Source organism: Nomascus leucogenys, chromosome 22a, assembly GCF_006542625.1.
Source record: "Nomascus leucogenys isolate Asia chromosome 22a, Asia_NLE_v1, whole genome shotgun sequence".
In the NCBI taxonomy this organism is placed as follows: domain Eukaryota; kingdom Metazoa; phylum Chordata; class Mammalia; order Primates; family Hylobatidae; genus Nomascus; species Nomascus leucogenys.
In genome coordinates, this window is record NC_044402.1 from 103,737,214 (window position 1) to 103,750,696 (window position 13,483).

Consider the following 13,483-nt stretch of genomic DNA (forward strand, 5'->3'; position numbering starts at 1 on the left):
CAACCTACTTGGGAGGCTGAGGCACGAGAATTGTCTGAACCCGGGTGGCAGAGGTTATAGTGAGCCAAGACCACACCACTGCACTTCAGCTCTGGGTGATGGAGTGAGACTCTTGTCTCAAAAAAAAAGAAAGATCTCGGCCGGGTGTGGTGGCTCACGCCTGTAATCTCAGCACTTTGGGAGGCTGAGGCAGGTGGATCACGAGGTCAGGAGTTCAAGATCAGACTGGCCAAGATGGTGAAACCCCGTCTGTACTAAAAAATACAAAAATTTGCCGGGCATGGTGGCAGGAGCCTATAATCCCAGCTACTCGGGAGGCTGAGGCAGAGAACCGCCGAAACCTGGGAGGTGGAGGTTGCAGTGAGCTGAGATTGCACCACTGCACTCCAGCCTGGGCTACAGAGCAAGAGTCCATCTCAAAAAAAAAAAAAAAAAGCGATCTCACCGCTGTTTCCAGGATTTTCTTCCAGTTGCTGATATCTATCCTGCATATTTTTATGCTGGTGTTTTTTTTTCTTATAACCTCAAAATAGAAATAATTTTAAACTTCCAGAAAAGTTACAGTTAATACAAGGAACTCCCTCCCTCCCATATATCTTTTACCCAGGTTCAGCAGTTGTTTCATCTTGCCCCACATGCTTTTGTCATTCATCTCCTATCTATCTGTCCATTCCTCCCCCTTTCCTCAAACCATTTGAGAGTAAATTGAACATTTTGCCTGTTTTCCTCTAAATATTGCAGTTGATATTTCCTATGAGCAAGGATATTCTGTTATGTAGTGACAACATAGTTATCAAGTTTCTTTGGTTGTATCAATAATAATCTTGTAGATTCTCAGTCTCCTCCCCTCCAATTCCAGGACCCAATTCATGATTACTCAGTACTTTTAGATACCAGATCTCTTTAATCTGGAACAGTTCCTCAGCTTTTCTTCATTTCTAGACCTTTACATTTTTGGATAGTACAGGACAGTTATTTTGCAGACTATCCCTCAATTTGAGTTTGATATTTCATGAGTAGATTCAAAATACGTATTTTTGGCAAGAATGTGATGTTTTCTTAATATTACTAAAAGCTGTCAAAGGAAACTTTTCAGACTATAAACAGGACTTATTCTTCCTCAAATGATTTGTGTTTTGTTTTTCTTTTACATCCACAGCCTTGCCACCAGAGTGGGCTTTCAAAGATTTTTTTTTATTTGTATAAATTTATGGGTTATATGTATAATTTTATTACATGCATAGATTGTGTAGTGGTAAATTCAGGGCTTTTAGTGTATCCATCACCCAAATAATGTACATTGTACCCATTAAGTGATTTCTTATCCTCCTGCCCACCCCTGAAATGATATTTTAATGTCTTAAATACCAAGGGATTGCCATTATCCAGTCATGCCACCAGGAATAATAACCAGTTTGTGAATTCAGAGCTATTGACGACTGCATCATGACTGCTACTTATATGAAAACAGTTGGGAGATGTCATCAGTTGTAAGATGCATACTGATTTCACAGGTGTTAAAATGTGAAAAAACATACATCTTTCCTTCAGTTGCATATTGTATGTCCTAACTGCCCCCTACAAACGTTGTCCCAAGTATTTTTCCACCAATATTAGTGTGCTCTTACCCTGTTCTTTTGACAACATTTAGAATTGTTGGTCCTTAAATATTTGCCTTTCTAGGCCAGGTACGATAGCTCATGCCTGTAATCCTAGCACTTTGGGAAGCCAAGGCAGGAGGATTACTTGAGCCTAGAAGTTTAAGACCAGCCTGGGCAACACAGTGAGACCCTTGTCTCAAGTTTTTTTTTTTTTTTTTTTTTTTTTTTTATAATTAGTGAAGTGTGGTGGCATGCCTGCCTGTAGTCCCAGCTACTCAGGAGACTGAGGGGAGGATCACTTGAGCCCAGGAGGATCACACCACTGCACTCCAGCCTGGATGATAGAGTGAGACCCTGTCTCAAAGAACAAAATTTTTGCCTATCCAGTAAGCCAAAAATGACATTTTATGATTGAAATATATAGTTCTTTTTTTTTTTTTTTTTTTTTTTTTGAGACGGAGTTTCACTCTTATCGCCCGGGCTGGAATGCAGTGGTGCAATCTCGGCTCACTGCAACCTCCACCTCCCAGGTTAAAGCAGTTCTCCTGCCTCAGCCTCCCCAGTAGCTGGGATTACAGGTGCCCACCACCACGTCTGGCTAATTTTTGTAACTTTAGTAGAGATAGGGTTTCACCATGTTGGCCAGCTGGTCTCGAACTCCTGACCTCAAGTGATACACCTGCCTTGGCCTCCCAAAGTGCTGGGATTATAGGCGCTTGTCACCATGCCCGGGTAATTTTTATAGTTTTAGTATAGATGGGGTTTCACCATGTTGGCCAGGCTGGTCTCGAACTCCTGACCTCAGGTGATCTGCCTGCCTCAGCCTCCCAAAGTGTTGGGATTACAGGCGTGAGCCACCACGCCCGTCCTGTGTAATTCTTTTATTACTTGTGAGGTTAAACATCTTTTTGCCTTGGTGCAGTGATTCACCCCTATAATCCTCGCACTTTGGGAAGCCAAAGCAGGAGGATTACTTGAGCGCAGGAGTTTGAGACCAGCCTGGGCAACATGACAAAACCCCATCTTTGACAAAAAAAAACCACACGAAAATTTGCTGCATGTGGTAGTACATTCTTTTAGTCCCAACTGCTTATGAGGCTGAGGCCAGAGGATTGCTTGAGCCCAGGAGGTGGAGGTTGTAGTGAGCCATGATTGTGCCATGGCACTCCAGCCTTGGAGACAGAGCCAGACCCTGTCTTAAAAACAAAAAACCAAAAATCATATTTTTGTACTTTTGTTAAACACTTTGGTTTCTTTTGTGGGATTTTTTTTTATGTCCTCCGCCTATGTTTCTTCATTATTTTATTTACTTTTTTGTGACACAGTATCACCATGTTGCCCAGACTGGTCTCAAACTTTTGGGCTCAAGGGATCCTCTGACCTCAAATAGGTGGGATTTTAGGCCCACCTGGCTGTTTTGCCTATATTTCTATTTTTCTGTTGCTTTTTCTTACTAATCTAGAACAGCTCTTTATTTTTAATCTGTTTTTATTTCCTTTTACATTTATTTATAGCAAATAAAAGTTTTGTGATACTTTTTCAGTATCACAAATGTTAATGTTTTTATGTAGCTAAATCAATTTAACTCTTTCATTGTGAATTTGTGCCTTGTGTTCTGCCATATTTAGAAACTGCTTTTGAACTTTAAGGGTCTTATATAAATATTTACTTTTTTTTCTTTTCTTTTTTTTTTTTTAGGCTGCAGTGCCACAGTCTCGGCTCACTGCAGCCTTCATCTCCCAGACTCAAGCTATCCTTCCACCTCACCCTCCTGAGTAGCTGGGACCACAGATGCTCACCACCACACCGGGCTAATTTTTTGTATTTTTCGTAGAGACAGGGTTTCACCGTGTTCTCGAACTCCTTAGCCCAAGCAATCTGCCCACCTTGACCTCCCAAAGTGCTGGGATTATGGGTGTGAGTCACTCCACTCGGCCTGCTATTCATTTTTACAGTAGTTTCAATAGTCCGATTTTTTTTTTTTTTTTTTTTTGAGATGGAATCTGGCTCTGTCCCCCAGGCTGGAGTGCAGTGGCGCGATCTCGGCTCACTTCAAGATCCGCCTCCCAGGTTCATGCCATTCTCCTGCCTCAGCCTCCCGAGTAGCTGGGACTACAGGCGCCCGCCACCACGCCCGGCTAATTTTTTTGTATTTTTAGTAGAGACGGGGTTTCACCATGTTGGCCAGGATGGTCTCGAACTCCTGACCTTGTGATCTGCCCACCTCGGCCTCCCAAAGTGCTAGGATTACAGGCTTGAGCCACCGCGCCCGGCCAATAGTTTGATTTTTTAACATTTAAGTAATCTGAAATGTTTTCATTTAAGGTAAGAATTGAGGACTTTTAAAAATCTATTGTTTTTCAAATACAGTATTTAGTCATTGTTTAATAAATGTTCTTTCCCTAAATTCTTTTAGAACTTTTGAATTAAAATCAGGTTAAAGTTTTTTCAGGGGCCAATGACCAAATTGTGAAAATTTGGAAGCCTATTCTGCTGCTTATCATATCCAAATCTCAGACTAACTTTTAACCTTTTTCTTTACCTCAGCCAATGTTTGTCAATATTACAGGTGAAACAGAAATTTGTAATTACCCGTGAATTTTATTTTTACACTTATGCCAGTATAATACAAAAATGAGGGCTGGGCGCAGTGGCTCACACATGTAATCCCAGCACTTTGGGAGGCTGAGGCGGGTGGATCACCTGAGGTCAGGAGTTGGAGACCGGTCCGGAAACCCTATCTCTACTAAAAAATACAAAAATTAGCTGGGCGTGGTGGCGGGCACCTGTAATCCCAGCTACTCAGGAGGCTGAGGCTGGGAGAATTGCTTGAACCCGGGAGGTGGAAGTTGCAGTCAGCCGAGATCACACCACTGCACTCCAGCATAGGCAACACAGCGAGACTCTGTCTAGGGGTGGGGGAAGAAAAAATGAGGATTGACTCTACTGCTGTGTCGTTTTTCTTCTCCCTACTCCTTTTAGAGAAAAGGAATTTTTCACTTTCCACTTATTAGTTTGAAAGTGCCTTGACTGAAGTCATTGAAATATATTTGTACCCTCTCCTCTGAAACTGTGGAGTAAAGGATTGTGCAGCCAGTTGAGAAGGAGAGCTTAATTATCAGATTTGTTGGTGAGAAGAGTTCCTGCTGGGTAGGTGGCTCACGCCTGTAATCCCAACACTTTGGGAGACTGAGACGAGATCACTTGAGCTCAGGAGTTCAAGACCAGCCTGAGAAACATGGTGAAACCCGTCTCTACAAAAAATAGAAAAATTAGCTGGCATTGGTGGCACACACTTGTAGTCCCAGCTACTTGGGAGGCTGAGGTGGGAGGATGGCTTGAGCCTGGGAGGTGGAGGTTGCAGTGAGCTATGATCATGCCATTGCAATCCAGCACTCTAGCCTGGGTGACAGAGCCAGAACCCTGACTCAAAAAAAAAAGAGTTAAAGAGTTCCTAAGTCATTAGGTTACATTGCTCTATATTATTTTTTAAATTCTACCTATTAGATAATAGATATGTATATTTACCTATTTTCAGGTTTGGTCTGAGATTGGAAAAGGCTTTCTAGATGGGTCACTTGATAAAAATACAACTCGGAAAAAGCAATATGAAGATGGTAAGTTTGGTCACTCTTAATTTTTAGTGAGGACAAAAAATAAATGTGCCCCAGTTTTAATAAAGTTATCTCTGAATAGTGAGATTAAAAGTCATTTATATTTTTTCTTTTTTTTTTTTTTTTGAGACAAAGTCTTGCTCTGTCACCAGGCTGGAGTACAGTGGTGCGATCTCGGCCACAGCAGCCTCCGCCTCCCAGGTTCAAGCAATTCTCCTGCCTCTCAGCCTCCCAAGTAGCTGGGACTACAGGTGTGTGCCACCACGCCCAGCTAATTTTTGTATTTTTAGTAGAGACAAGGTTTCACCCTGTTGGCCAGGATGGTCTCGATCTCTTGACCTTGTGATCCGCCCGCCTCGGCCTCCCAAGGTGCTGGGATTACAGGCATGTGCCACTGTGCCCGGCCTATATTTTCTTTCTTTATGCTTTTTTCTACATTTTCTTCAATGAAAGTTTCCTTTAACAGAAGCGAGGAAAGATAAGTTAGTAAAAGAAACTCTAGCACTGACTGCAGAATGAGAGTGTTGTAGAGCTGGTATACCCTATAGGATTAATGGAAAGTATAAGGGTATAATCTTAAGAAAGCAGTTTAATAATGCATACTAAGAACCATAAATAATGGATGAAATTATATGAAAGAAGACAATATTCATGAAGATATTTTTGTAGTACTGTTTCTGCAAGTAGAAAACCAGGAACAAACTAAAGGTTCAACATTATAGGAATTAGTAGGGAAATGTCAACATGATTAAATATTACAGATATTTATAAAAAATGGCGGCCATGGTACCACATGCTTGTAGTCCCAGCTACTTGGGAGGCTGAGATGAGAGGATCGCTTCAGCTGAGGATTTTGAGACCGGCCTGGGCAATGTAGTGAGAGACCCCATCTCAAAAACTTTTAAAAAATTAGCAACATAGGCCCAGTGCGGTAGCTCACACCTGCAATCCCAGCACTTTGGGAGGCTGAGGTAGGCAGATCACTTGAGGCCAGGAGTTTGAGACCAATCTGGCCAACATAGTGAAACCCTACCTCTACTAAAAAAATACAAAACATTAGCCGGGTGCAGCAGCACACACCTGTAATCCCAGCCACTCAAAAGGCTGAGGCATGAGAACCACTTGAACCCTGGAGGCAGAAGTTGCAGTGAGCTGAGATCGTGCCACTGCACTCCAGCCTTGGTGAGAGAGTGAGACTCTATCTCAAAAAAAAATAAAAATAAAAAATTAGCAACCTAAAAAACTCTTGCCATTATAACATTGAATAAAAATATTTTCAATGTTGTTTGGCATTGATTTCAACTTTATACAATTTACACAGAAAAATAGCAATTTTAATGTAATATAGTACCCCCAAATTAATTATTCTCCCTTATTATTTTTTTGTTCTGTATTCTCTGTCAGTGGTTGAATAATTATAAAGCTTTAATACTTTTTTTAAAATAATTTTTTTTTTTTTTGAGACAGAGTCTCTGTTGCCCAGACTGGAGTGCAGTGGTGCGGTCACAGCAACCTCTGCCTCCGGGATTCAAGCGATTCAGTAGTTGGGATTACAGGTGCCTGCCACCATGCCTGGCTCATTTTTGTATTTTCAGTAGAGATGGGGTTTCGCCATGTTGGCCAGACTGGTCTTGAACTCCTGACTTCAAGTGATCCGCCCACTTCAGCCTCCCAAAGTGCTGGGATTACAGGTGTGAGCCACCACACCCGGCCAATACTTTTATTGTAAGCTACCTCAATTCATTTTTTTGGAAGCATGCAGGATAAATTAAAATACAGAGGCTGCATTAGAAAAATGGATTGTTTTCTATACATTATAGTATTGCTTCACAGGATTCTCTTTCTTCATCCTTTCAACAAACATTTATTGAGGCTGTGCTAGGCCCTATTCTGTGCACAGGAGACAAAAATCCCTGTCCTCATTAGCTTACTGTTTGAGTGATTTTCTTGGTCCAACAGAAGTAAAAAAGAAAAAAAAAGCCAGTTTAATTGACGCATTTCCTGCTATCTGGTTTTTATGACCATTATGATTATCCTGATCAATGCATTTGGATTAATTCCCCTTGATAAAAAATGTATTTCAGAAATATTGGTTAAATTAACATGAAATGAAAATAATTTATATTCTTTGATTCTAAATAAAAGTAAATTGTCTGGCATAATGTGTTCCTTGGGCTGTAACATGGGCATAAATCAAATTTGAGCTTTTATTAGAAATGATTATGTTCTAGTATTTATAAAAATGGGATCCCATGACTAGATCAGAGCTTCCTGTGTTTAATTCCCAACCTGCTTTGCACATTAGAATCAGTTGGAGAACTTAAAGCACAAAACCTGAAGATCAGGCCTTATCCTAGACCAGTTTATTCAGAATCTGAGATCTGGGTGTCATGGGCATCAGGTATTTTTGTAAAGGCTCTCTAGATTATTCTAATGTACTTGTAGGGTTGAGAATGTACAACAGTAGTTCCCAAACTTTGCTACACATTGAATCTTTTTAAAAATATTGAAGCCTGACTCCTACCTGTAACCATTCAGATTTAATTGATGTGAGGTGTGACTTGTGCTTTACTGTTGTTTGAAAAAACTTCTCAGGTGTTTCTAATGTGTAGCAAAGCCTGGGAATAACTTCTTTATAGTGTTAATAATTTCTTATTTTAATTCTTCTTTTTTTTTTTTTTGAGACTGAGTCTCACTCTATTGCCCAGGCTGGGTGAGATTGCAGTGGTGCAATCTCAGCTCACTGCAACCTTTGCTTCCTGGATTCAAGCGATTCTCGGGCCTCAGCCTCCCAAGTAGCTGGGATTACAGACGCCTGCCACTGTGCTCAAATAATCTTTGTAGTTTTACTAGAGACAAGGTTTCACCATGTTGGCCAGGCTGGTCTCAAACTCCTGACCTCAAGTGATCCACCCACCTCAGCCTCCCAAAGTGCTGGGATAACAGGCGTGAGCCACTGTGCCTGAGAATAATTTCTTATTTTAATCACTAATGTGTATTATATTGATTCAATTCTATAAATATTTAATGTAGATCTATGATATCCTGGCATGTTTTAGGTGCTGAGGAACCTAAACAAAATTTCTTGCCCTTGTGGCACCACATTCTAGTGGGAAGAGACAGACAGTAATCTAAATAAGTAAATTGAATAGTACATTAAAAGGTGAAAAATGCTGTAGACAGAAATAAAACCAGAAGGGGATAGGGAGTACCAGGGGTTGGGAGATTGCAATTTTAAGTAATTATTAGGAAAGGCCTCACCAAGATGAGGCGACTTTTGAGTAAACACTTGCAAGAGATGAAACCAGTCATGCAGAACATGTGGATACCCAGATGTTCAAAGGAAGAATATTCCATGTAGAGGAAAAGTAATTACAGAGTCCTTGAAGTAAGACTCTTCTGCTGTATTTGAAGTACAACAGAAAGGCCAGTATGGCTGGAATGAAGTGAGTGAGAAGAGGAGCAGAAAATGAGGTCAGAAAGACTGGAGACAGGAATGGGTTTTGTATGGCTTACAGACCATTGTGTGACTAGGTTGTTACTATGAGATAGGAAGCCACTGGCAGGTTTTGAGCAGAGTTACAATCTGAGTTATGTTATAAAAGGATCACTTTGACTGGTATGATAGACTGTATGGGTCCAGAGCAAAAGCAGGGAAACTAGTTAGAGGGCTACTGCAATAAACCAGCATGAGAGATAATGTGGCTTGGACCAAGTGGCAGGCAACAGAAAATATAGAACAAGAAAAAAAAAAAGGAGTAAGAAAATAATTTGGTACTTTGAAGGTAGACCTACCAACATTGGCTGACAGATTAAAATTAGGGTATAAGGGAGAGGGAGACACCAAGCTTTTTGGCCTAATTGCAAAAGGAAGTTGTCGGGAAATAAGATGGGGAAGACTATGGGAAGATCTAGGATTTGGGGGAAAGCTCAAGAGTTCAGGGTTTGGTATGCTTCAGACATCCAAGTGCAGAGGTTGAGTTTGTTATTACAATTAGATATGTGAGTCTGGAGCTGAAGAGAAAGAACTCCTGACTGGAAATACAGATTTGGAAGTGTGTGGTACATATATTGCATTGAAAGTCTTGAGATTAAAGATCACCAGGTAGTGAATATAGATAGAAAAAGGAAAGAGGTCCCAAAACTGAGCCCTGTCCTTGAGCCTTTCCTTACTGAGAAATTCAAGAGATTGAAAAAGAATCAAAAAAGGAGACAGAATGAGCAGGCAGTAAAGCGGGAGGGAAGTGTGGAATCTAGGGGAGTATAGAGTCCTGGGAACCACATGAAAAAGTGTTTCTTGGCCGGGCGTGGTGGCTCATGCCTGTAATCCCAGCACTTTGGGAGGCTGAGGTGGGCGGATCACAAGGTCAGGAGATGGAGACCATCCTGGCTAACACGGTGAAACCCTGTCTCTACTAAAAATACAAAAAATTAGCCGGGCGTGGTGGCACACGCCTGTAGTCCCAGCTACTTGGGAGGCTGAGGCAGGAGAATCGTTTGAAACCTGGAGGCGGAGGTTGCAGTAAGCTGAGATTGTGCCACTGCACTCCAGCCTGGGTGACAGAGGAACACTCTGTTTCAAAAAAAAAAAAAGAAAAGAAAAGAAAAAAAAAAGTGTTTCTTGGAGAGTATGTTATCAACATCATCAGTGATATAATAGGTCAAGTAAGATGAAGACTGAAACATTTGTGTATAATTTTGTGGGCCATTGGATATCAGTTATTGGTATCTTTTAGGTTTTTATTTTATATATTTATTTATTTAGAGATAAATAAAATATTTATTTATTTATTCTCTCACCTAAGCTGGAGTGAAGTGGCACAATCTTGGCTCACTGCAACCTCTGATGCCCGGGTTCAAGCGATTCTCCTGCCTCAGCATCCTGAATAGCTGAGATTACAGGTGCCTGCCACTGAGCCCAGCTAATTTTTGTATTTTTAGTAGAGATGGGGTTTTGCCATCTTGGCCAGGCTGGTCTTGAACCCCTGACCTCGTGATTCACCTGCCTCAGCCTCCCAAAGTGCTGGGATTACAGGCATGAGCCCCTGCACCCAGCCTCTTTTAGGTTTTTAGAAATTTACTTTTCTGATTATCTCACATCTGTTTCTATCCCTAAATAAGCGATTCCTGATTTGGGAAAAGGAATGGAGTTAAGAAGACAGAATTTAGAAGGAAGGTGGCTTATCAGGGAAGAAAGGCTTATATGTTTGGAGGCCTCTAAAGTGCTGGTATTAGGCCAGGCGTGGTGGCTCACACCTGTAATCCCAACACTTTAAGAGGCCCAGGCGGATGGATTGCTTGAGCCCAGGAGTTTGAGACCGGCCTGGCCAACATGGTGAAACCCCGTCTCTACCAAAAATACAAAAATTAGCTGGGTGTGGTAGCATGCCTGTAGTCCCAGCTACTCGGAAGGCTGAGATGGGAGAATCACCTGAGCCTGGGAAGGCAAGGCTGCAGTAAGCCAAGATCACACCACTACACTGCAGCCTGGGTAACAGAGCAAGACTCTGTCTCAAAATAAAAGAAAAAGTCAAGTGCTGGCATTGCTCTACTTCTTGACCTAGGTGGTTGGCGGTGATTTATAATTATTCCTTAAACTGTACTTACATGCTTTGTGCACTTTTTTGTATTTATGTTAAATTTGGCAAGAAAGGAGGAAGAAAATGATGAGTTTAAACATAAATTAGCTTTCTTTGTTGTTGGTTACTAACTTTGAAGGTTTTCTTCTTCATATGGTAACATTGCACAGAATTATTTTTTTAAAGTTCAATCTCCACTAATGCTTGTATTCTAAAATTATTTTGTTTTTTTCTCTAAGCCCTCATGCAACTGGAGTCTGTTTTAAGGAACATCATAAAAGAACGAAAAGGAAGGAACTTCAGTCAACGTATTTTCATTGACTCCTTATTACAAGGGAACCTTAGTGACCAACAGGTGATATAATTGTTAAATGTTTATAAGCTAAAAAAATAAGCCAGAGCCAGGCACAATGGCTCATGACTGTAGTCGCAGCTACTTGAGAGGCTGAGGTGAAAGGATCACTTGAACCCAAGAGATCAAGGCCAACTTGGGCAATATAGCAGGATGCCATCTATAAAAAATAGTGATAATCACACATATATACAGTGTGCTTTTCTTTTTTTTTTTTTTTTTTTTTTTTTTTTTTTGAGACAGAATCTCGCTCTGTCACCCAGGCTGGAATGCAGTGGTGTGATCTCCGCTCACTGCAAGCTCCGCCTCCCGGGTTCATACCATTCTCCTGCCTCAGCCTCCCGAGTAGCTGGGACTACAGGCGCCCGCCACCACGCCCGGCTAATTTTTTGTATTTTTAGTAGAGATGGGGTTTCACCATGCTAGCCAGGATGGTCTCGACCTCCTGACCTCGTGATCCACCTGCCTCAGCCTCCCAAAGTGCTGGGATTACAGGTGTGAGCCACCATGCCCGGCCTACAGTGTGCTTTTCATTCACTTTAATCCAGATACCCTCCTAGAGTTCAGTGGCTTAAGAGAAGCATCATTCATGTTTTTTGGGGTTTTTTTGTTGTTGTTGTTGTTTTGAGATGGAGTCTTGCTATGTCGCCAGGCTGGAGTGCAGTGGCACGATCTCTGCTCACTGCAACCTCCACCTCCTGGGTTCAAGCGATTCTCCTGCCTCGGCCTCCCAAGTAGCTGGGACTACAGATGTGCACCACCACGCCCAGATAATTTTTTTGTATTTTTAGTAGAGACAGAGTTTCACCTTGTTGGCTGGGATGGTCTCTATCTCTTTGACATCATGATCTGCCCGCCTGGGCCTCCCAAAGTGCTGGGATTACAGGTGTGAGCAACTGCGCCCAGCTGCATCGTACATCTTTTATTGTACATCATTAGTAGTACAAGTACTTGGTCTCTATTATTTAGCTCTTTGAGGCAGCTGTATATTATTTAATATTATTAAATCGAGCCAAAATTCTTGAATTACAAAAGAGGAGAAGGACTTGTGTTAGGTATATTAGACTAAATCACTTTGCCTGCTTGACCAGGTGTGGCAGTGTGGCTTGTTGACAATACTGCCAGCATACCACTGCATTTGTGTTATTGTCAGGCCAATGAGGTGAATTGTTATTGCCACACCTCTTCATTGTAGGAATCTTCTGCCTCACTGTACACATGCAAGTCCTTGTAGCCAGAAGTAGTTCGGTATATGTTGGTGCAGAAATTGAATTCGGCTTCCGGACAGTGATGAGATCTTCTGTCCTATTTCTGAGGCTTCATTGCTGTTTACTAGGCTAAGCCAGAAAAATAGGACTGAGTTTATTTACCAAAGTATATCATGAACCCGTAATATTCACAACAAATACCCTGATTTAATCATTACATGTTGTATACATGTACCGAAAATCACTTGTACTCCCAAAATACATACAACTATAGTTTATCAATTTTAAAAATATTTTTAAAAAGCAGTGTGGTATTTAGGTTGGTATTCACATTATACAGATTTGGTTTTTTGTTTTAATGAAAACATCATAATGAAATAATATACTTTTTTTTCATTGACACTAATTTTATGCTGTAGATTATTTTAGCAGGGCCTAACATAGGCTACCTTACATTTTTCACACTTTCTAAACTTAGTTTTGTTTCCTAGATCCTAGAAGACAGTATGATATTTTCTCTGGCCAGTTGCATAATAACTGCAAAATGTAAGTATAAATTGATTTCTTTTTCAGAGGAATTACTAAATATACAGGCTGAGCACAGTGGCTCACACCTGTAATGCCAACACTTGGGGAGGCTGAGGTGGGAGATTTCTTGAGGCCAGGAGTTGGAGGCCAGCCCAGAAAACAGACCCTCTCTCTACAAAAATATAAGTTAATTGAGCATGATGGCTTGCGCCTGTGGTCTCATCTCCTCAAGAGGCTGAATCACAAGGATGGAGGCTACAGTGAACTGTGATTGTGCACTCCAACCTGAAAACAGAGTGAGACCCCGTCTCAAAAAAAACAAGGCCAGGCATGGCAACTCACATCTGTAATCCCAGCACTTTGGGAGGCCAGGGCAGGAGGATCACTTGAGCCCAGGAGTTCGAGACCAGTCTGGGCAACATAGTGAGACTGTGTCTCTGCTAAAAATAACAATTAGCTGGGTGTGGTGGCACATGCCTGTGGTTCCAGCTACTTGGGAAGCTGAGGCAGGATCATCACTTGAGCCCAAGAGGTTGAAGCTGCAGTGAGTGATGATCACACTATTGCATTCTAGCCTGGGCAACAGAGCAAGACTGTCTCA

The 13,483-nt window shown here is 41.5% G+C and overlaps 1 protein-coding gene across 2 annotated transcripts in view; it reads left to right on the forward strand.

The window, feature by feature from the left end:
* LOC100604025 (cytochrome P450 20A1) overlaps window positions 1-13,483 on the forward strand; it is a 59,179-nt gene that overhangs the window by 29,039 nt on the left and 16,657 nt on the right. For both annotated transcript variants that reach the window (XR_004027823.1, XM_003253966.4), the window contains exons 6-8: window positions 5,140-5,218; window positions 11,034-11,149; window positions 12,846-12,900. Coding sequence is in view for 1 of the 2 variants with exons in the window: in XM_003253966.4 (XP_003254014.2) it covers window positions 5,140-5,218; window positions 11,034-11,149; window positions 12,846-12,900 (250 nt within the window). In the remaining variant the exon portion in view is untranslated. The remainder of the gene's footprint in view (window positions 1-5,139; window positions 5,219-11,033; window positions 11,150-12,845; window positions 12,901-13,483) is intronic.